Below are 23,645 nucleotides of genomic sequence, written 5' to 3' on the forward strand. Positions count from 1 at the left end.
AGGGAAGTGCATTTATGGAAAATAGTGTGGGTTTGATCAATAACGGGAATTGGAAGTTTTTAATCTCTTCTGTGCAAGACTGCAGAAAAAAACAGCAATGGCCGAGCGAGACATTTCCTACCTGTGAGCCCAGAGGAGAGAACATAAACTACCACACCCCGGTACCTGGGGAGCTGGAATGCCTTCAGGGCAAAGCTCAGCATTGATCAAATTAAAGACACCACCTTCACCCTCATGGATCTTAAACCTTTTTAAACAAAGCAGATGTAAACCGCACCTATAGGCGCACCTGGATCTTGGAAATTTCCAGTTTCTATGCCTGGACAATTTGCAGCCCATTATGGGGGTGTGGGCTTCGCTCTCATCCGTGGCACGTCACATCCTCCCTCAATCTCCTGCTGCTTTTCAAACGAGGGAGTTTGAGATGAGTGAGTGAGCCCTGACTTGAAAAAAGGGTAATCACTAGTACCTAACCATGTGATGTTTAACAATTATCAGTCCTGGTTCCTGCCCTGGGATGGGGCAGCCCTGGATGCAGGGACAGACTGGGAATGAGAGGCTGGAGAGCAGCACCCTGGCAAGGGACCTGGGGGTCCTGGTTGATGGCAAGTTGGATCTGAGTCACCAGTGAGTCCTGGCAGCCCAAAGGGCCACCAGGCCCAGGGAGGGATTGTCCCACTCTGCTCTGCACTGGGGCAGCCTCACCTCCAGTGCTGGGGGCACCTGGGGCACCACAAGATCAGGAGGATCCAAAGCTGTTGGAGTGTCCAGAGGAGGGACACGGAGCTGGGGAAGGCTCTGAGGAGCAGCTGAGGGCACTGGGCTCGTTCAGCTGGAGCAGAGGAGACTGAGGGGAGGCTCCTCGGGGGCTGCAGCTCCTCCCGAGGGGAGGCGGAGGGGCAGGGGCTGAGCTCTTGCTGCTCCAAGCAGGTTTCTTAACAAAAATCTAATACATCATGCATTAAAGGAAAATTGGTTCCTCTGACTTGCTTTGGGAAGGAGGCTGCCTTGTGCTGTTTCCCAGCATGTGGATACTGGAATGGAGAGGAACACGAGCTGCCGGAATTCAGGGGTTGGATGGTACCTCATCCCCAAAGCTGGGGCTCCCAGTGGATGTTCCTTGGCAGCGGGAGGCAGATGCCTCTCCTGGCGGTACCACAGGAGGGAATTTGCCACTGTAGCTGCAGTAGGTGTTGGTTTACACGCTTTCCTGAAAAACTTTTCATTGCTTTGTCTTCACTCCAGCTCCTCATGTGCAGATTTCCCCTTTTTTTTTTTTGTTGGGGTTTTCTTTAAGCGTTTTTTCGTTGTTGTTGTTGGTACGCTGCCGCTGCACGGAACGATCCCCGCGAGCCCCCCGGGGGCAGCCCCATCGCTGGGGCCGCTTCTCCCCGGGGGTCCGGGCGGCTCCGGGCCGCGGGGCGGGGCCGGGGGTCGCGGGGCCGCCAGTGCGGCCGGGGCGGGCTCGGGGGAAGATGCCCAAAGCGGCGCTGCCGGGACACCGGGGGGGCCAGCGGCGCTCGGCGCTGGGGTAAGGCCGGGACCGTGGGGGTTCGCCGGGGGGAGCGGCGCTGGGACAGGGGAGCTCCCACGTGGGGGCGGCGGGGGGAGGGACTATATGCGGGCGGAGGGATCCGGGCGCGGCGGGCGGTGGGAGGCGGCCGGGTGGGTGGAAGGGGCGGGCGGAGGGAGCGGCGCTCACCGGAGGGCGGGAGCGGGGCCAGGGCCCGGCGGCGCCCGCGGGAACGGGACCGGGACCGGGACCGGGAAAGGAACGGGACGAGCCGGGGCCGCGGCGCCGCCTCCCGGGGGCAGCGGGAGCGCGGAGGAGCCGGCGGCGGGAGGAGAGCGCGGCGGCCGGGAAGAGGTGGCGGGAGCCGGCCGGAGCCAGGCGGGAGCGGGCCGGGAGGAGCCGCCATGGAGCGGAAGAGGTGGGAGCGCTCGGCGGGGCCGCCCCGGGCGCGGGGGGGCCGCGGGAGGCCGGGCCGGGGCTGCAGCCACAGGTGGAGGGGAAGAGAGCGGGGACCTGGCCCGGGGCAGCCGCGGGGGGGTCGGGGATGCTCGGCCCCCCCTCAGGGATGGGGGAGCGCCGTGAGGAGCCCCCGCGTCCCCTCAGAGCGGCTCGTGCCCTGCGAACGGGGCTTCTTTATTCTCAGATGAGCAGCAGGGCTGTTGTTTCTCCTCTCTCGGGGCTCGCTCTGCTGCTTTTTGGGTGTACTTAGGAATTCTGGGGAGGGAGCGCCGGCTGCTCGCGGTGGTGGCCCCGGGGCGGGCTCGGGATGCGCCTTCCCGGGAGTGTGGCTGTGGGGGGAGCGCATGGCCCGGGAGCTGGAGGGGTTCTATTTATAGCCCTGCATGGCTCATATGGCTGTAGGTGGCCATATGGATCCTCCCCGCACCCACGAGGCACCCGCGGGCTGAGGTGTGAAACTCGGGTCCAGCGGGAGCTGGGAACACAGCGGGAGCTGGCCCTGTGTCCTCACCTGGCCCTGCTCGTCGGCAAAATCCACACCATCAACTTGTGCATCTGTCACAGAATCCTCACAGGATGGTTTGGGTTGGGAGGGACTTAAAGCCCATCTCATTCCACCCCCTGTTCCCAGCCCCGTCCAACCTGGCCTTGAACACTCCCAGGGATTGGGCAGCCACAGCTTTAGCTTCAGGTTTCATTTTTAGACTCAGATTATGGTTGTGAGAAAAGGATGAGTGAACCAGAAGGTGCCATCCTCGAGAGCGTGAAGCCGATTCTGTTGCTGCGGCTCAGAGGCTGAGGGCACGATGAGACCACCAGCAGCAGCTGAAAGCTTCAAAGATCCTGCTTTTCCCAGAACTTGTTTGTTAAGTTCCAGTGTCAGAGCTGAACTTTAAAAAAAAGGGGGAGAGAGGATAAGTAGCATGTTTTTATTCCCAAATTTTTATGGGTTTTCCCTTTGTATCAATTTGGATTGAGATCAAAGGTAGAATAGAGCTTTGTTGCGCTAATTTTTGGTTTCTGTTGCATTTTGCATTACCTCAGAGTGGCAAATACAGGTGTGGCAGTTCAGTAATACCTGTGCGAGTTCTGCCTGTTGTTTGCCTGGGTGATTGTTCTGTCCAGCTCCTGGGGATGTACAGATGCAGGGAGGGTTTGTGGAAAACCCCCTGTGAGATGTGTGTGTGAGCCAGCCGCTGGCTGGAAATTACATTTACCTCGAGATGTGAGTACCTGGGCAGGTTTTTAAAGCTAGTCTCGAACCTCATCCTTAGGAGGGTTTCTGGCTGATACAGTGGGACTTGTGGGCTGGATTTGGAGTGAGCAGGAAAAGTTCAGGGATGGAGGGTTTAAGGAATAAAATCGTGTCTGGGATTTTGTCAAAGTGGCAGGTTGTCTTTGAGAGAGTTTTGGCTCTTTTCAAACTCAGGGTTCTCACATGGGGGAAGGAGAATTTAGTGCTGCTTTGTGGGGCTTTTTTCTTCAGAGTGTTTTTCTCCTGAAGGTTTGATGACCAAGTGTCAGAAATCTGGGATTGCTGCTTGTCTCTGCCTCAGGTTGTTGACATCACTGTGCTGGGAAACTTCACACTCTTGTGTGAAACTTCTTTTGTTGAGAATTCCCTACCTTTGCAGCACAAATGTAAGAAGTTGGAAGGGAATGTTTTTAACACTCCTCCATCAAAATGGATATTTTGATCAGTACAATCTCTTCCAAAAAAAAAGTTGTGGAGCAGAATGCTTTTACTGAGTCTGTGCTTTGCTCTTCCTCTGTTGCTCTGGTTTGCCTGCAGGGAAGCTCATGATTTCTCTCATGAGAAGGAAATGGCCTCAAGTTGGACCAGGGGACGTTTAGGTTGAGTATTAGGGAGATTTTTTTCATGGAAAAGGTTGTAAAGAATTCGAACAGGCTGCCCAGGGCAGCGGTGGTGTCATCATCACTGGAAATGTTCAAGGACATATGGATGTGGCACTTGGGGACATGGTTTAGTGGTGAACATGGTGGTGATGAACATGGTGGTGATGAACATGGTGGTGACGGTTGCATCTGATGATCTTAAAGGTCTTTTCCATCCTTAACAATTCCATGATGCCTGAGTTGAGCCCTATGAAATCATTTGGTTGTATTTGTGTTTGTCCCACCATTGTTATGGAGCTGCCACTTGGGCTCTTCTATGGGGATGTCATGCTTCTGGAAATTTAGGAGATTTTGTGTGACTCTGAGTGCTTTGGGGTTTGGGAATTTTTTTGGGGTTTAATTTTGGTATGATTGGAGTCCAAGAATGAAGACCCCCCCGCCCCACTGCCCTCCAGGCAGGGAGCATCATCCCTTGGGAGCATCATCCCTTGGGAGCATCATCCCTTCCAGGTGCTTGGGACAGGTGGGGTCCCCGAGGCTGCTCTGTTCGGAGCTGTGGGATGGGGCTGTGGATGTTTCAGGGTGTGGGGTGGACTGTGGCAGCTGGAGGTGTCACCCACCTGCTCTGGTTGGTTTTTGTGGCTGTGCCAGCCCATCCCAGCATAACCCAGCTGTAGAGTGGGACCCCGAGGCAGGGCTGGGTGTGGAATCTGCATCAGGGATAACGTGATGATGCAGTGAGAGAGACACGGTCAGTGGTGGGTTGTGGGGTGTCCTGGGGTCCCCATCTCCCTGCGAGCACCGTCGAGAGGTCCTGCAGCCCTCCGGGAGCCCCTGGTGCTGGGATTTGCCTGGAGCAGAGCAGGGGAGAGAAGTGAGGGAGGGAGCACGATGGAAATCAAGAAGTAGAATCATTTTGCGTTCTTCCCTTGCTCCATCCAGCGAGGAAATGAGGTTCTGAGTGTGAGTCTGCTTTCAGTGACCCGTTTTCCCTGGGTTATTCCTGCCTCCATTTCTTCCAGAGACAGGCGGTGGCTGGGTTTGCTCAAGGTTTTTTTTTGTCTTTTGTCCCTTGCTTCCCAAGTTGTGCAGATCTTGTGCAGGCTAAATGGGAGAGCGGAGGGGAGGAGACTGTGATGAGGGAGGAGGGGAGAGGGCCTGGGCAGCCGCTCTCTCCTTAAGGATATAAGGCAGGAAACAAAGGGTGAGCTGCACATGGAGAGCAGGGGCACCTGGCAGGCCTGGCCCTTCTATAGACTGCCCTGAACGCGGCTTAATCCACATGGAAAAGTCTGGGAATGAGAGCTGGGGGTGCCTCGGGGTGGCTCCCAGCAGCCAGGTCTGTTTTGTTCACAGGAGCCAGGCGGCCCAAGTGAATAAAGCCCTGGAGCTGGTGATGGATGAGCATGGAAAATCCTTTGCAACTTGTAAACTCCTTTGCAGCTTGGCCGTGTCCTTGCCTTTCACACATGGGGAACTGTGACCGAGCCTAATTCAGGAGCCCGGGATCAATCCGGGCTCTCAGCGTTGCTCCCTGGGGGGATGTTACAGAGCAGGGGTTGGGGTTTGCAGCTTTATCCAAAAATGTCTCGTTTCTGGGCCTCTTTAAAATCCTTGCGCAAAACCAGGAGTGCAGGAGCAGCGGAAGGAGGTAAATTCAGTATTTTGTGACATTTAAAGGGCACTTTAACAGGGCTCAGAGTTGTGTGGTGTTAGGGGAGTTTCTGTGTGTCCTGGTGTGCAGCAGGAATCGAGTTTTGGGTTCCTCTGGTTCCCCCCACACCTCTGACCCCCCCCAGGTGTGTGTAGGTGCCCCAGTGTCCTGCATGCTCCTGCCAGAGGGTCCCCAGGAGCTCCAGGGGACCCCCCCCTTCCTTTCTCAGTTCACTGTCACCTTTTGGTCATAGCTTTGCTCCCTGGTCTGCTGTGTCCCAGACAGCCTGGGGATGATCCTGCCTTTTGCAAGACCTAATCAGAATAAAAGTTTTTCTTCTGAACATTTCAGTGCTTTTCCTTTGGGCCAAGCTTCCCCAGGAAGAGACAGGACTCTCAGTCATTTCAGGTGGGTTTTTTGAGACTCTGAGCAGCTTTTCAGTTCTTCCTTACAAAATGACCACAGCACATACTAAACACACAGAGATGAAGGGCTCTGTTCACTTAAAATCCTGTCTTTGAGGCTGTTCTGGAAGTTACTCTGCACTTTAATGCATTATTTTTAAACCTGCTAAGACACTAAATCCTAAATTGGAGCAGCAGATCTTGGAAGAGAAAGCAGTGCCATGTTCTTAATGTAGCAAGAGTTTCTCTTCCCGGCTTCACTGGCAGCAACAGCTCTGCCCTAAAGCTGCTGGAGTTGGTTATTCCTCTCTCTGGATTGAGGCAAACAACTCCCTTTATAGTTTTAAAAATTGATTCACAAATTTGAGGCTGGACACAGGCTCTGTTCCTGGCTTCTTGGTCCTACTCTGTGTTGCTTCCTGACCCAAGTGCTGGTCCAGCTGAGGAATAACCAGTGAGGGAGTGTTTCCTCCTCCTCTCCCTGCCATCTAAAGACAGATTATTTTCCTCAGCTGCTTCATTTGCATGAACACTGGGCTGTGTGAGCAGTGGTGGTGGCAGGGAGGAGATCCAGGCAGGATAAGCAGCTTGGGAGCAGTTGGAGCCAGGAGCTTCCTAAGCAGATGCTGTGTGGGATCACCACAACCTTTCAGTCTTAACTCCTTCAAGAGACTTTTTCTAATTTCAGTTTTAGTGTAATTTATTTATATTAAACTTCTCTCACTTTTTGGAGAGCTTTTAGTATTTCAGTACTTTCTGGGTTTGTTTTTTAATCTATTTTTTTTTTCATGCACAGTCTGACTTAGCCTAATTGTTTTGTCACTGTTCTATACCAGAAATTCTTTGCTTATGCTGGTTTCCCCCTAATAATGCTTTAGGGCAGCAGACAATATGTGAAAATAGACTTTTCCTTTTGTTTTGTTTTGTTCTCACCAGTGTGAGGTAAGGTGCTAACTGGCTTTTTTGGTCTTAAAATGCTTTCCAGCCCATTAACCTGTGATAGTGGGATGGATATACAGGGAATGAGCTTCTCCTGGATGTGAACTAGGATTGAATATGCAAGTCTGAAGGTGGAGAAAACCAGAAGTGAGAGTAACTGAGGGAATAAAGAGGTGGTGTTATGATGCTCAGTGAGAAGGTGCTTATTGTCTTTGCAGTGCACTGCAGCCATAGCACACTGGCTTATTTTTGTTTATGAATAAAAAATAGCATATGATATTGGATTATTTAAAAAACCAACAAAAACCAAAACACAAAAAACCCAAAGAAAACATCAATAAGGATTTGGAATAGTTTGTGCCTGCTCTCCAAGTTGAGACTTTGTGGAAACCTGGCTGTTACAGAAGAATCTCTCTTCCCTGTTGCCATTAATGGAAAGTTTTGCAAGTTTTTGACATTTATCTTTGCATCACTTTGGGATTCTTTGCTTTGCAGCTTGTCAGTAGTTAACTTCTGGTTTTCTCCTTTTCTGAAGTCTTCAAGGTACTACAGAAGACATAGAATCAAACCTGAATGTGCTGTTCAAGGGGCAGGGAGAGGAGGCAAGGTGCATTTGTGGTGCTAATCAAATGCAACAGTCCTGGGAGAAGAAATTATACTTGAAAATGGGTATTTACTATGAGAGACAACTGAATGAAAAATGCATCTGTGCTGGGATCTCTCTTGATGGCTTTGTGTGCATTATGCTACATTTGTTTACTTGTTCTGAATCTTCCTCTTGACATATAAAAACATTTTAACTTAATTTGTTTGTTCCACACAAGAAAGAGTCAATATGAAAAGAAAACCACACATTTTAGAGTTGAATGTGAGCTTCATTCTTGAGAGTCCAGCATGTGTTTTTCAGAAAGGAAATCAAAATTACCTCTCCTGAGTTGTAGAGACGCCATTGTGGAAGTTCTGAGGGTTTAAGTTTCCCTCCTTGTGTCTCTGGTGTGTTTTCTGCAGCCCCAGTGGGAAGAAGTTCCGGAGCAAGCCGCAGCTGGCGCGTTACTTGGGCAGCTCCATGGACCTGGGCACCTTTGACTTCCGCACGGGGAAAATGCTGATGAACAAAATGAACAAGAACAGGCAGAGGATGCGCTACGACTGCTCCAACCAAGCCAAAGTAAGACTGAGTGGCACTGGTGCTTGTCTTCTCTGCTGTGGAAGTGCCAGAGCAGTGTCTGGGAGGGAGGGAAAATGCAGCATTTCGTAACTGAAGTGTGAACTTGGAGTTGTGTCAGAACATCTCTGTTGGTGGGGGAGGGACAAATGCTGCTCCCAGGGGGTTGGTGCCATGGAGGAGAGTTGTGTCACTGCTCAGTTGTCTGTGGAGGAGGGCAGAGAAGAGGCTGTTACCTTCCTCAGTTCCCAACACAAGAAAGGCATTGACCTGTGGGAATGAGTGCAGAGGAGCCTCTGTGCCGTGGATCCAGGCTGGGAGAACTGGGGGTGCTCACCTGGAGAAGAGAAGGCTCCAGGGAGAGCTCAGAGCCCCTTGCAGGGCCTAAAGGGGCTCCAGGAGAGCTGGAGAGGGACTGGGGACAAGGCCTGGAGGGACAGGACACAGGGAATGGCTCCCAGTGCCAGAGGGCAGGGCTGGATGGGATATTGGGAAGGAATTGTTGGCTGGGAGGGTGGGCAGGCCCTGGCACAGGGTGCCCAGAGCAGCTGTGGCTGCCCCTGGATCCCTGGCAGTGTCCAAGGCCAGGCTGGATGGGGCTTGGAGCAGCCTGGGATGGTGGAAAGGGTCCATGGGCAGGGGTGGCACTGGATGGGCTTTAGGGTCCCTTCCAATCATAACCATTCCATGATTCTGTGATCTCCCTCCCTGGAGTGTGAGCTCACCTCCTCCAGCACAATCTGCTCCGGAGCCCCACATCTCCTGGAGCTGTGCAGCAGCTCTGCCCTTGCCTTTGGTTTGAGAGGAGAGGAGGGATTTGGGTCCACAGGGATGAGGAGATGCTGCAGCTCCTGCCGGTGAATCACTGGAGCTCTCTCAGGCTGTGCTGGTGACCCAGCTTTGGCATTTATAGAAGGGGAGGTGGAATTTGGTGCAAAAAGCAGGATAGGGAAGAGGACTGTGAGACCTGTTTGTAGAACAAAATAAAAGATTCTCTAGCTGGTAATTGAGATTGTTGAGGTGTCAGGATGGCAGGCTCCCTGTCAGGTTTGATTGTCCCAAGTCAATCCTAAAGATCTTCATCAGATTCTAAAATCTTTCCCAGAACCCCAAAACTGCTGTGTATGCACCTAAACACTGACTGTGGAAAAGGCACAATGCTTATTTTTCAAATACATCAGCCACTCAAGGATCATCATCACGAGAGTGCTGGGAACATTTCTTGCAGTCCTGGGTGCTGCAGTGATATTTTGAGATTTGCCTTGAGGCAGAGACCAGCAGCTCACACACCTCTCAGGCTAAAAATTCTGCCCAAAACTCTCAATAAGTGTACAAATGTTATCACTGGCTTATGAATGGATTAGCACCCAGATGGTTCAGAATTATATTTGTCCTGAATGCATCTTTTCTACATCTCATGAATAAATCTGTGAAGCAGACACAGTGTTTGCATCCCTAAGAACAAAGCGTGTCCTACAGGCATTCCAAGGGTTGTATGTTAGATTTTGGGGATGAGGAACAGTCTTCCTATGCTTCCCCTAACAGAAAATGCACTCATTTAGTGCAAAATTGATTATGAGCTTCATTTAAAAGCTGAGCTTAGTTCAGAACTAAGGTAAAAAAAGGGATTCAACTTCCAGCTGTGTTGGTTTGTTTATTGGTCACAACTGGATTAGGAAGGAATGGTTTGGAGTGGTTTCTGCATTCAGAAACCAGCCTCTAAATCCCTGTTTGTAATTTTTTATGTATTACAAATATTGTGTTGTAATCCTCTCTTTTAGTGATTGCACGTGGTTTATTCAGATTCCTAAAGTCATTAAAAATGGGAGTAAAATTGATGTGTGTGAACTAACATGGGAGGAGGCTGCTATGTTAAACAGAATGAGTGGAAAACTTTGATAGGTCTAAGGCAAGATTTGAATTTAGTTATGTATTTTTAGCAGCCTAACTTGTATAACTTGAGATTAGACAAGATTTCAAGCCCAGGAACTGTTCCCTGCTGCACTTCTTTGTGGCTGTAGTAGCATTTTAGCAAATTGAAACTGTTTTGGTGGTTTTTTTCCTTTTCTTTTTGTTTGAAACAGGGCAAGCCTGATTTGAACACAGCCCTGCCCGTGAGACAGACAGCCTCTATCTTCAAACAGCCTGTCACAAAGATCACAAACCACCCCAGCAACAAGGTGAAGAGTGACCCCCAGAAAGCTGTGGACCAGCCCAGGCAGGTAAGGCTGAGAAACTCCTGGATTTGCTACTGGGAGGATCCCAAGATAATCCACTTTAATTTTGTGATGCTGAACAATTATTCCCTGGCAATTCCTGATCTCTGACACTTCAGAATTCAGTAAAATTTGATCTTTTAGAAGCAGTGGCTTGCAGTGCTCCCAGCTCTTAAAATCAGAACAAATCATATTCCCAATCTCTAGTTATGGACTCTGTGCACTGGGATTTAAAAACTCCAGCCTTTGGTTAGATCACAATTCTGGTGTAGCTAAACCTGAATTTCCTTAATGCTGAAATTAAGTATTATCTACAAAATTATTCAGACATTGTAAGCACTTCAGAGGACACTTAGGTTTAAAATCACTGTCCAGTGTTGCAAGTGTGTAAGAATTCCATGTTCCATTAAATCCATGTTCCTGCACAGATCACATTCAATGTGGTGTTTGTTGCAGTGCAAGGGACTGTACATTAGTAGGAGTAACCTCTGCCTGTATAAGATCATAAATTCACTTAGAATGTTATTATTAATACAAAATCAAAGTGTTTTTCATATCATAATGTGTATTTGTAAGCAATAGAACACACCAAAATTAAAGGGAAGGGTGCTCAGGACAAGGCAAGGCCCTGGTAAAATAAGATGCATCGGTTGGAGCACCGAAAACCTTTTCTGAAAACTTAAAAAAACACATTTTGAAAGCAGTTTTTAAGAATTACATAAACCTAGTTCAACTAGAAACTGCAGGTGTGAGATAACTTATCTGGAGTGGATGGGGTTTTTTGGTGGTTGGGGTGGGTTTTTTCTGTTTTTTAAGCAGGTTGGCAGGGTCTTACCATGGATTTCTGCAGAAGCAGATCCTGTATGCTCACAGTGTTGTTGCTATAGTTAAGGCATAAAACAGAATGCTAAAGATAAAATGCCTTCTCCCAGTTCTGAGCTGGATTTGTGTTCCTGTTTAAGATATTTTACTGGGCTGCAGAGTATCTTGATTTTTGCTCAGCAGACTCCAGATGTTTCTGCAAAATTTGAAAGCAGTGCAAAGTCCTATCGTGCACTGGTTTAAAAATCCCAGAATCCCAGAATTCTCTGGGACTGGAAGGGATCTTAAAGATGATCCCATTCCACCCTCCTACCATGGGCAGGGACACCTTGCACTATCCCAGGCTGCTCCAAGCCTCATCCAACCTGGTCTTGGACACTTCCAGGGATCCAGGGGCAGCCACAGCTGCTCTGGGTGACAAGAAAAAAAAAAAAAAATCACTTATTTGAAAGGCTAGAGAATATCCAGCCTGTGTTTGGGCTGTGACTGTGCTCATTCCCCTTTTTGGAAAAGTCCTGTGGGGTCAGTTGCACTTGGGTTTTGACAGGCAGGAAAAAGGGGTGGGATATGAATGGTCTGTTTGAGGTGAATTCTTGATTTCTCAAAACCTTGATAAAAATGTGGTTTTTTGCAAGATAGTTGATATCCTCCTGATATCCCTCCTGCACCAGGCACAAAGTTAAAGGTGTATCAAGGTGATGTATTTGACTTTCTACCCCTCTGGACATTCAGGTGCTTTTAAGCCTGGGGAGAGCCTGTCACTCAAAATCTGGTAAAGGACCAGGCATGGGGGACAGGACCAAACTGCTGGACAGGAAGAAAATAATACTTTACCTTGAATACAGTTCTTACATTCCTTAACTTTCTGTGGGATGTGTAGGAGAGAAACAGGGTGTAAAAAAGGCTGTTTCACATGTGGGCTTGTAGCTGAAAGTCAACAAGCCTGGCCTTGCTGCTGCAGCTCAGAGCAATCAAAGTATCAGGCCCTGGAAGAAAAGAGAGTTTTCTAGGGCAGCAAATTGGGAGAAAGGAGTTTTGGGGCTGACTGGCAATAAGGATTGTTCCTGCTGCTGGAGGTGACAGATCCCTTCTGTGGTAAATCCACATTAAACTGGCTCCAGCTCTGCTGTTCCCTCTCTGCACAGGAAGCAGGGATTTTGTGGAGTTGTCAGTCCCATTTCTGGTTGTGCCAATAACCACCTGCTTTGACTGCAGCTCTTCTGGGAGAAGAAGTTGAGTGGACTGAATGCCTTTGACATTGCAGAGGAGCTGGTGAAAACAATGGACCTTCCCAAAGGGTTGCAAGGTAATCAGAGGGTGCCCTTCACTCAGGGCTGGCATTTTGGCACCTGGCAGCAGTGAGTGAAGGTGCTGAGGGTGAGCTCCCTGTTCCCAGAGCCTGGCAGGGCTGTGGCCATTGCTGCTGCAATGCTTTGTCTGGGGGTCCCAGTGCCCTTTGGTCTGAGGAGACACTGAAGCAAAGCTTCTCAGCCTTTTGGGGGATTCATTTTCCAGAAAGAGCAGAGCATCCAAAATGCTCTTTGGGTTTGGGTTGGAAGGGACCCTAAAGAACATCCAGTGCCACCCCTGTCACAGGCAGGGACACTTTCCACCATCCCAGGGGGCTCCAAGCCCTGTCCAGCCTGGCCTTGGGCACTGCCAGGGATCCAGGGGCAGCCACAGCTGCTCTGGGCACCCTGTGCCAGGGCCTGCCCACCCTCCCAGCCAACAATTCCTTCCCAATATCCCATCCAGCCCTGCCCTCTGGCACTGGGAGCCATTCCCTGTGTCCTGTCCCTCCAGGCCTTGTCCCCAGTCCCTCTCCAGCTCTCCTGGAGCCCCTTTAGGCCCTGCAAGGGGCTCTGAGCTCTCCTGTGAGCCTCCAGCTCTCTGAGCCTTGTTCTGATTGAGCACCCCCAGGTCTCTGAGCCTTGTTCAAGCAGAATGGAAACATCTTCTCTTCCCAGTTTGGTGGTTTTCACTACCTTTTTGGTGGTAACAGAATGAGGAACTGCTCTAAGTTTAAATACCCTCAGAGAGCTGCACAGGTGCTTTTAGAAGCATTTAGGTCTGAGATTTATGTCGTGTGAGCTTTCAAACTGACAGCCTGTGCTTTGCCATTAAAATTTAATTCCCATTGTCCTGATTTCCTGCTCCCTGCCTGGGGCAGTGCTGGTTATGGATTTCCCTCCCCCTTGCAGGGGTTGGCCCCGGCTGCACGGACGAGACTCTGCTCTCTGCCATCGCCAGTGCCCTGCACACCAGCACCATGCCCATCACTGGCCAGCTCTCTGCAGCCGTGGAGAAGAACCCTGGGGTCTGGCTGAACACCTCCCAGCCTCTCTGCAAAGCCTTCATGGTGACAGATGAAGATATCAGGTATGAACTGGAAATAGCACTTGCTGTCCTGGAACAAGGTTCCTTGTGCTTTCCTTTTCTTTCTAAATGTCTGATGGAGCACTGTGGCTTGGGAATTAATTTGAATGGCTCTCTAGCAGTAGAGTAGACAAAAGTAGTTACATTAAGCTCTGTCATGTGCTTAAAGCCCATTACTTTTTATTTGGCCTCATGCTCAGTTACTCTGGAGTTTCAGGCTCATGTGTATTTTTCATGTCAAGTTTCCTTTAATTACAAGTCTGTCCAAGTAGGGGAATCTTGACTGAGGCACCTCTGAGCAGAGATGGGATTGGAGAAATCCTGAACGGTGGGATTGGATTCTCTTCACCTTTCCCTGTGTCAGTAAATGAATTAAATAAAATGTATGGGTTGGTCAAATCCAAGCCATGCCTGCTCTGGTGACAGGGAACAGGGATGCAGTTTATTCTGCTATCAGTAATGAAATATTAAATCAGGATTGGTCAAACTTGGCTTTAAGCTTTTGATGAAGAACTGAATATACCAAAGGCCTGCAGCATGCAATTTGCATTCATTAAGTGTTTAAAGGCAGTCCTTGCTTTGACTGCTTGATAAATCTTTTGGAATTGCAGGATGACTTTTCTGGGCTTGACTGAGACATAAATGACCAAGAAAAACAGTCTGTTTGTAACTTTGATGTCCTGTGGCTGAGCTGAAATAGGGTCCCCATGAGCCACTGATTGTTGATCACTTCTTTGCTGTGTCTTTGACTTCTTAGGGTTGGGACTCAAAAGGAAAATGAGCAGAAAGAAATGGCCTGAAACTTATTTTCTCTAGTCTTATTTTTGAAAGTCTGTGCAGGGTAGGCTGACTTGCTAGATATTAGTAGTAGGAATTGAAAATCGGCATCAGGCTAAGAAAGAAAAAAAGTTAGCTGCTAGATTGGCCAAATTTCAGCCAGAAATCAACTCATAAGGTAAATATTGGACAAATTTTTAGTGTTTTTCATCTTCATTTACAGTACAATGCCAGGTGGGGTTTTTTGGGGAGATTTTTTTGTTACACAGTGGAGTTCTTAGAGGGCTTTTCCAGTCCTTGTCTCATGTTGGAGGGATTGGAGACTCTTCCCTTGACAGGGGCAGCCTTGGGGGCTGATGTTGGGTGTCCCTTGTGTTGGGCAGGAAGCAGGAGGAGCTGGTGCAGCAGGTGAGGAAGAGGCTGGAGGAGGCCCTGATGGCTGACATGCTGGCCCACGTGGAGGAGATCGCCAGGGATGGGGAGCCTCCCTCGGAGAAAGAAGGAGCTGAAGAGGAAGGAGAAGAAGAGGAGGAGGAGGAGGAGCAGGACCATGACCAGGAGATGGAAAATGTATAGTCCAGGTAAGGTGATAGTGCTGTGTCTCATCTTAAACATTGAGGACAGGGAGGTTTTCAGGAGGAATCTTAAATATTGGTGATTCTTTGCTTTTTAGCCTGTGCTTTGAAAGGTGTGGGGGCCTTGGGTCAGGAAGGGGGGAGGTGGGAATGAGACCCCACCTGCAGAGCTGCCCCAGCCCTGGGGAACAACATCAGGAAGACGTGGAGCTGCTGGAGCCAGTCCAGAGGAGGCCACGGAGCTGCTCCAAGGGCTGGAGCCCCTCTGCTCTGGAGCCAGGCTGGGAGAGCTGGGGCTGCTCACCTGGAGAAGAGAAGGCTCCAGGGAGAGCTCAGAGCCCCTTGCAGGGCCTAAAGGGGCTCCAGGAGAGCTGGAGAGGGACTGGGGACAAGGCCTGGAGGGACAGGACACAGGGAATGGCTCCCAGTGCCAGAGGGCAGGGCTGGATGGGATATTGGGAAGGAATTGTTGGCTGGGAGGGTGGGCAGGCCCTGGCACAGGGTGCCCAGAGCAGCTGTGGCTGCCCCTGGATCCCTGGCAGTGCCCAAGGCCAGGCTGGATGGGGCTGGGGAAGTCTCTGGAGCACCAGGAGTGGCTGAGGGACCGGGGGGGGTTCAGTCTGGAGAAAAGGAGGCTCAGGGTTCAGCCCCAGTTGTCTCAGCCTGTCTCAGCCCTTTGATCAACTTAGTGGCCTCCTCTGGAGCCTCTGAGACAAGAATCAAGAATATGGTGGGGAAAAAAAAGGACTTTTTAGGATGAATAGCAGAAGAGCTCCTTTGGAGAGGGAGTGGGGATTTCAGGTAGGAGGAAGATTGCACATTATAATCAATCCTCAGGCTTCAAGGATTTCTTAACAAAATCAATCTGCTTGGCCTTTGGGAGATCCCATCTTTTATCTGAGCTCTTTTTTCCCATTTTCCTGTATCACCAGCAGTAGACTTTATTTGGATGGTGAATACCTTGAATTCCTTTCTGCTATAGAGGTCTGGCAACAGGCAGGGGCCAGAACAAACTGACTGCTGCAGGTGAAATCCAGGAGATGAAGACATGGATGTATTATGACAGTGGGATTTCTTCTTTTAAGAAAAGATACAAAAAATTCTTTTTGAGTTACAAGATCTCTTTTTTTTCCTCTTTCAGGGAGTTCCATCTAAGAATTCCCAGTATAAACCCATTCAGCAGGGTCAGCACAACCATTCACAGAGCCAAGAGTGCACCACCAGTCCAACTGTACCCCAGAGCCTTTGGATGGACTTCAGGAAACGTGGAAGCTGATGGTTCATTCATTGCTGGGGAGTTTTGCAGATGGAACTTGACTAAACTCTACTCCCCTTCCTTTTTCTAAAGGGGTAGGGTGATTGGAAATGCAAAAGTGGGAGGGGATAAAGAAATACCATGTGGTGGGAGGGAAAATCCTAGGAACTGAAGTTTCTGTTTCTTTTTTTTTTGTTGTTGTTTTTTTTTGGTTTTTTTTTAATTACTTTTTGTGGTTCAGTACTGGGTGATACATTTTTAAGCTTTTCTATCCAAGTACTTTTAATGACCCACAGGATCAACTTCCTCTCTAACCCAAGGGAGGGAGATGCTGTTTCACTCCTTGGCTACTCTGCTGTGGGCTACCTGTTTGTACCTGACTGTAGGGAGGTCGTTTCATGTTGTGAATGGTTCATTCCATGTGTGAATTCCAGTCACTGAATTGCCATTTCCTCACAAGACCACATTGGTCTTGGAAGTGTAGTCTCAGAGCTGAGCTGCCAGTGCCTCTCCCCCCTGAGCTTGGGTGAGGAGGGGAAGCTGCACTTGAGGACTTGGGCTGCCAGCTCTGGGAATTGGGAGTTTTGGTTATTCCACACCACGGTTTGGATGCAGAGCTTTGTGTGTCCAGACATTCTGAACAGAGTCTTGGAGGCAAATATACCCAGCCTGAGGTATATTTTACTTTGGTTTAAGTCCAGTCAGAAGGACTTTGTCAACTGGGGATGGAAGGAGGACTCATTTCTGACTGGTAATGAGGAAAACTTCCTCCTTTTTCTCTTCTGGTGCCAAGAACCTGCCCTCTGTTCCTCAGTGTGGAGGGAAGGGGATCCATTCCAACAGGTGTGGCTTCACACCTGCTTTTGTGTGCAGTAATGTTCTGACCTCTTTAAAAAAAAAAAAAAAAAAAAAGAAAGGAAAAAGGTTGATTTTTCTATAATTGATATCTAAAAAAGGAATTTAAAGCTTTTTATTAAGTATTGAATCTTTCTTATTTGCATGTGCAGTGAAGTGACCAGCATTTTGTGTCAAAAATTGGACTGATGTGAAACCTGCCTTAATGTGTTTATAAGTATTCGGCTTCACCATGGGTACCTTGATTGATTCCTCAGTCTCTTCCAGTACATCTTTGAGCATATTGGGGTAACTTGTGGCTAAAAATGGATTTCTCTGGGAAGGGCGACAAGGAGAGGGGAGGAAGATGAGAGCTGATAGCTTGGGGAATGTGTTGACTGGGTTGCAAAAGTTACTTTAGTCTTAGGGTATCCATTGTATAATCTGTGCATGGACATCTTGGCTGAGAGAACACTGCAAAGTGGTGGGTTAAATATTGTGCCACAGACCAATTGTACAAGTTGTTGGTATCCCAAAACTTGGGGAAGAAAGTAGCTCCCAGAGCCTTTATTGTGTGAGAAAGATTAGCAGGGACAGCCAGGGGCCAGGGAATTGCCTTTGGGAGTAGTGCAGCTTAGTGATCCCTGAAAAATATCCCATGCCAAAGTGATTGATCTTTTCTTAAAGGTTTGAAAACACAAAATTGGTTGATATTGCTCATTTGAGTACTGCAAGGAGACTGAATTGTACTCTGCTGCTGCTCTGCCAGGTGCTGCTTTGGGGAGCTTTACCTGGCACTGCAGGCAGCGACCATTATTTTCCTTTCTGAACAGTCTGTTACAGTTACTACTCTGTAAATCTGTCCTCTTGTAAGTCATGGTGTTGAATTAAATGTTTCTCACAAAGAGGAGGTTGTTCTAGTCTGCCTCAAGCCCTTACCTGGAGTTTTGTGCTCTGCCCTTGCCACTTCTCCCAGTGGAGATGCTCTGGGGGTTCTGTTGTGGGCTCCACTCTGAGATTTGGATCTTTACATTGGGGGCCTGGCAGAGGGGAATGTGGAGGGAAACTCGTGGAAAACAGCTCATTCTTGTTGCAGAATCCTCTCCTGTGTCCTTACCAAGGGAGAGGCTCCCAGGGTGTCCCATCTCTTGGTCAGGTTGGTTGATAGTCACTGAATTGTTAAAGTGGGAAAAGATCTTTTAAGATAATCTTTAAGATAATAAAGTGCATCCATCAGCCCAGAACCACCATATTCACCACTAAACCATGTCCCCAGGTGCCACATCCACGCTGCTTTTGAACACTCCCAGGGGTGATGACTCCACCACTGCCTTGGGCAGCCTGTGCTAGGGCTGGACAGCCCTTTCTGTGGGGGGAAAAAAAATAAATCCCTAAATTATCCAATCTAAACCTCTCTGGCCCAGCTGGAGTCTATTCTCATATGGCCCTTTGAATCTCAACTCTAGCAGTTCATATCCCACACCAGAAGTGTCCTTGTGACCACAGCAATCTTATTCTGACACTGTCTTTTTGAAATCTTGTTTAAAATCTGGTGATGTCTTTATCTACTTTTACTTGAAGCTAAACATACCATTGAGGTACCCTAACACAGGTCATTGGGATGTTGATACTCAGATTTTGATGCACTGAATATCAGGTTTAAATCTCTGCCAACTTTCTAGTTCTCCCCCCTGCTTTCCCTGTTCAGCTCTCTTTCCCTCAGTTTACAATGTTTATTCTGTTTTCATTGACACTGAGGAGTTGCTTGTGCAAAGTGCTAAAAAGGGACCAAGAACTCTCACAGCCAAAGAAACTGAAATTATTTTACCTGCTTACCAATGTAAGGAAATCAAGAGTTTCTGTTCACTGACCATTATGTCTTTTCATGTTGCTGCAATAACAACTGGATTAGTTTGTCTTATCTCAGCCCTGGACATGACTGATGGGCATAAAGTGTCTGCCATCATCAAATCTATCCCCAGGGTGGAGAAAGCAGCTTGTTTGAGGTATAACTTGTTAAGCTTATGATTAGTAAATAATGTGCTTAAAAGAAATTGAGTGGAATTGGGGCAAAGCTTATATTTCATTCATTATTATTCTCTTCTGCATAGAATGTTGATGGCTACAGTTTTTCCCTCCCCACTTCATTTTACAAAGCTTAAAGATTTAAAGGGAATGTCATTATCCTGCTGATGGGGAGTGTTATTTTTACTGAATTCTAGCTGGATTAAGTTTTGTGCAAGCCATAGAATGAATTGGAATGGATATTGGTGCAGTCTGGATTTGGCCAGCAGAGCTCTTGGAGGTGGTTCTGCCCAGGAAAAGTTGGCTCAATTCACATCTGAAATTGAACTTGCTGAACTGGCTGTTGAGCAAGGAAAGGGAGGAGTTTTCTTGCTTGTAAACTGAGCACACCAGGAAGAGAAGAGTCAGGGATGACATGGCTGGACTCTAGGAATGCAGGCATGTCAAACCCTGCCTGGGGAGGCTCTGATGTCATGGCTGGGAGTTTGGGTTGGAAGGGACCTTAAAGCTCCTCCAGTTCCACCCCTGCCATGGGCAGGGACCCCTTCCACCATCCCAGGCTGCTCCAAGCCCCATCCAGCCTGGCCTTGGGCACTGCCAGGGATCCAGGGGCAGCCACAGCTGCTCTGGGCACCCTGTGCCAGGGCCTGCCCACCCTCCCAGCCAACAATTCCTTCCCAATATCCCATCTAAACACTTGTTTCTGCTCTGTGGGATATGAATGAAGCAGGATACCTGGAAGGGCTCCTGAATCATGCTTTTGTCTTGCTTTAAGGAGGGATCATTCTGTCTGGACTGATCATCCTGGTCCTTGGAAAGAGTGTGGGATAATGTGTTTAAAGGGGGAGGAGGCAGGAGAATGCTTAATGGAGAAAAAGGAAGTTTTTTGGTAATAAGTCTCCAATCAGGAAATCCTAGTTATTTGGGATTATGTGCATAAAATCAATCCCCAAGAGTCCAGATGCCTGTGCAAATACTTGGATAATACCACTTCTTCCCTATCACATAAAATGCATATTCCTCGCTGTTGTCACTCTGAACAGGAATTTCAGCATCTGTTGGAATTGCTCCAGCCTTTGGGGTCAGTTGAGGATCCCGGTGTTGCCTATTTTACCTTCCTGCATTAATGAAACACAGCCACGGGAAGGTGGTGTCCTAATTCTGCAGCACAGAAAATAATGTCCTCTATGGGCTGTAGTGAGCTAAAAATTTGGATTTGTTCTCAGATTAGCAGGGATCAACTTGAATTAATGAGGGAAAACCTTTCTCCCCCTCCTCCCCAGGCTGATCCCGTGAGTAGCTGGAGTGTAGGAGAGAACAGCACAGAACAGTGTGTGCTAAATGGTATTTACAGTGACAGAACAGTTGGGAGGGTGGGGAGAGAAAAACGTTTTGAACTCCAGAATGACCCACCAAATGCACTTGGAATTATCAGGGCATTGCTTAGCAATCTCAATTAGTATTGCTAATTTCTTACCAATATCCATAACTGCTGCTGACTAGCTAATAACACTAACTACTAGTAAGAAATAATACTGAACTCCAATGGGAAGGCTTTGAGTCAATTCATTAAATAAGTCTTGGATTGGATTTTTCTTACCTTGCAGAGTCACACACAGCAGTAATTGGAGACTGCACAGAACTGGGCAGTGAGTGAGCTGAGCTGGTTTGTCTTCAGTGGCAAAATTCAGAAATTCTTTGCTGAATAAATCTGGTTTCATTTGTATTTACAAATGACAAGTTTTCTGATACACAGAATCTAAGAATGGTTTGAGTTGAAAGGGACCTCAAATCCCATCCAGTGCCACCCCTGCCATGGCAGGGACACCTTCCACCATCCCAGGCTGCTCCAAGCCCCGTCCAGCCTGGCCTTGGGCACTGCCAGGGATCCAGGGGCAGCCACAGCTGCTCTGGGCACCCTGTGCCAGGGCCTGCCCACCCTCCCAGCCAACAATTCCTTCCCAATATCCCATCCAGCCCTGCCCTCTGGCACTGGGAGCCATTCCCTGTGTCCTGTCCCTCCAGGCCTTGTCCCCAGTCCCTCTCCAGCTCTCCTGGAGCCCCTTTAGGCCCTGCAAGGGGCTCTGAGCTCTCCCTGGAGCCTTCTCTTCTCCAGGTGAGCAGCCCCAGCTCTCCCAGCCTGGCTCCAGAGCAGAGGGGCTCCAGCCCTTGGAGCAGCTCCGTGGCCTCCTCTGGACTGGCTCCAGCAGCTCCACGTCCTCCTGATGTTGTTCCCCAGGGCTGGACACAGGGCTCCAGGTGGGGCATAGACCCCCAGGCTGGAGCTTTTGGAAAAAGCTGAACCCTAAAAAGTTCCTCACATGTTTTTGTTTGCAAGATGAGTCCAGTTCCATGTCCTGGATTAGCCTACTGGGCACATTTTTGGGGGTTTAGTGATCTGAAGGGCTGCAAAACCTGAAAGCGTGGTGTACCTGCTTTTATTTTTTCATGCTTTTGTCTGATCCGCAATTAATTCTTAGCTTTCCATCAAGTTGGCTTCTCCACAACTCCAAAGTCATTACCTGACAGCTCAATTCTTCATTCATCTAATGCATGAAAAAGAGCCCTTTGCTAATGGCTTCCCCCAAGGTGCCTCTTTCATGTCGTGCTGGAGGGAGGGAGGCTCTGAAGGTGCCAAGAGGAACAAAAGGCTGCTGGGCCTGAGGCATCACGGTGGGCCAGGCTCTGGGTGACCTCAGCTGGAGCTTGTGCCTCTACTGCAATTGTGGCACAGCTCGGTGACATTGAGCCTCGACACCTTGAGCTGTCCCCATATGCTGTTCCCTCAGTCAGCGACTTTGTGGGATGATTGATCTCAGGCTGAGGTCATCTTTCAAGTTCCAGATCTTGTCAATCCGTCTGGCTCCACCCACATGCAGTGATTCAGCTCCTGATGTGCTGAAATATTCCCTTAAGTCTTCCCACACAGAGTAAGGGCTTTTTTGTGATTCTGCTCGGAGCTGCAGCACCTCTTCTGTGCTGTGCTCCAAGCCTGTGCTTTCTTCGTGGTATTTGCATGTGCTTGGAGAGCTGCAGAAAGTAGAGACTGACCTCCTGAAAAGTAGAAGAGCAGCTATACTCACTCTTTAAAACTACTTTTTCCTCTAAATTTTGGATCCCATTTTATAGAATTTGGCTAATGTGCTGTGTTTTAGACAAATGGTAAAATACAGAGAGCAGCCCTGGTGAGAAGGACTTGGGCTGTTGGTGGGTGAGAGGCTCAACCTGCCCCGGCCACGGGCACTGACCCCAGGAACCCCCCTGTGCTGGGCTGAGCCCCCAGCGTGGGCAGCAGGGGAGGGGGGATTCTGCCCCTGTGCCCCTGTGCTCAGGTGAGACCCCACCTGCAGAGCTGCCCCAGCCCTGGGGAACAACATCAGGAGGACGTGGAGCTGCTGGAGCCAGTCCAGAGGAGGCCACGGAGCTGCTCCAAGGGCTGGAGCCCCTCTGCTCTGGAGCCAGGCTGGGAGAGCTGGGGGTGCTCACCTGGTGAAGAGGAGGCTCCAGGGAGAGCTCAGAGCCCCTTGCAGGGCCTAAAGGGGCTCCAGGAGAGCTGGAGAGGGACTGGGGACAAGGCCTGGAGGGACAGGACACAGGGAATGGCTCCCAGTGCCAGAGGGCAGGGCTGGATGGGATATTGGGAAGGAATTGTTGGCTGGGAGGGTGGGCAGGCCCTGGCACAGGGTGCCCAGAGCAGCTGTGGCTGCCCCTGGATCCCTGGCAGTGCCCAAGGCCAGGCTGGACGGGGCTTGGAGCAGCCTGGGATGGTGGAAAGTGTCCCTGCCATGGCAGGGGTGGCACTGGATGTTCTTTAGCATCCCTTCCAACCCAAATCAGTCTGGGATGATTCTGTGACAAATGTGAGGGTGTTTGTTGGGGAGCAGGAGGGTTCCCCTGTCTGCATTCACTAATCCCATCTTTAGGGGTGGCTCTACAAAGGATGGTCTCTATTGTAGAATAAATATTCCAGCTTGGATATTGTCACCTCTGCCATTGCATTCTTGATCTGGAATGAGCAGCAGTTGGAGTTGTCCCTGAGGGAGTTGGGAGCTGGTGGCACTGATGCTCTGCTGAATTCCTGTTGCTTTTTCTGTGTATAGGAAACACCTTGATGGGCTCTGACACCTGGTGTGTTTTAGTCCATTGTTCTGGAATTCCCTGTCTGTACCTGGGATTCTATTGTTCTTTTTGGGGGTCATCTTTATTCTGTGGATTACAGAACCCAGAATGGTTTGAGTTGGAAAAAGCATTAAAGCACATCCAGTTCTACCCCTGCCATGGGCAGAGGCCCCTTCAACTGTCCCAGGCTGCTCCAACCCCTGTCCAGCCTGGCCTTGGACACTTCCAGGGATCCAGGGGCAGCCACAGCTGCTCTGGTCAGACACAAATGGTAACAGATGGTACAAATATTTGGGAGTGACTTCTGCTGGGAAATGGGGAAGCACATGGACCCATGGGCTTGGAAACAGCAAGTGCCTTCTCTTTCCTCTTGTGTTTAGTGAAGTTGGTTCTTCTGCTTGGTCATGTTTTGGTAAAGAAATAGAGTTGTGCTGAACATCTTCCCTGGTTTGTAGACTCATTTCCTCTGTTAATGGGAGACACAAGTCTCTTTAAGAACTGCTAATTGCTCAGGTTAAAAAAACCCCAAAGGCCACTTGGTGTCATGTGTTGGAATTAAGACTCTCAGAAGAAAGTGTGAGCTAGTTCTTCTGAAAATGGAACAGATCAGAGGCACAACATCTACAAACCAGGTTTGCCAAAGTGCTTAAAATAA

The 23,645-nt window shown here is 49.2% G+C and overlaps 1 protein-coding gene across 2 annotated transcripts; it reads left to right on the top strand.

Annotated features, from left to right (window-relative positions):
- The first annotated feature begins 1,685 nt into the window (after nucleotides 1-1,685).
- MBD3 (methyl-CpG binding domain protein 3) lies at nucleotides 1,686-17,751 on the top strand. 2 transcript variants are annotated; one of them, XM_058858797.1, is made up of 8 exons: nucleotides 1,686-1,931; nucleotides 5,835-5,891; nucleotides 7,835-7,994; nucleotides 10,076-10,213; nucleotides 12,245-12,335; nucleotides 13,231-13,408; nucleotides 14,566-14,763; nucleotides 15,899-17,751. In XM_058858797.1, the coding sequence occupies exons 1-7, from the start codon at nucleotides 1,918-1,920 to the stop codon at nucleotides 14,756-14,758; spliced, it is 831 nt and encodes a 276-aa protein (XP_058714780.1). In that variant the 5' UTR covers nucleotides 1,686-1,917; the 3' UTR covers nucleotides 14,759-14,763; nucleotides 15,899-17,751. The 2 variants fall into 2 exon arrangements, with proteins under 2 accessions (XP_058714780.1, XP_058714781.1); XM_058858798.1 differs by lacking the exon at nucleotides 5,835-5,891.
- Nucleotides 17,752-23,645: the final 5,894 nt, after the last annotated feature.

This window comes from Poecile atricapillus, chromosome 28 (assembly GCF_030490865.1).
Source record: "Poecile atricapillus isolate bPoeAtr1 chromosome 28, bPoeAtr1.hap1, whole genome shotgun sequence".
NCBI classification, from domain to species: Eukaryota; Metazoa; Chordata; class Aves; order Passeriformes; family Paridae; genus Poecile; species Poecile atricapillus.

What these genes read in the sequence shown, in the direction of transcription:
- MBD3 (XM_058858797.1), top strand. An exon ending in AGGACTCTCAGTCATTTCAG is followed by an intron (nt 5,892 to 7,834) that starts GTGGGTTTTTTG and finishes TGTTTTCTGCAG; the next exon opens with CCCCAGTGGGAAGAAGTTCC. An exon ending in GTGACAGATGAAGATATCAG is followed by an intron (nt 13,409 to 14,565) that starts GTATGAACTGGA and finishes TGTGTTGGGCAG; the next exon opens with GAAGCAGGAGGAGCTGGTGC.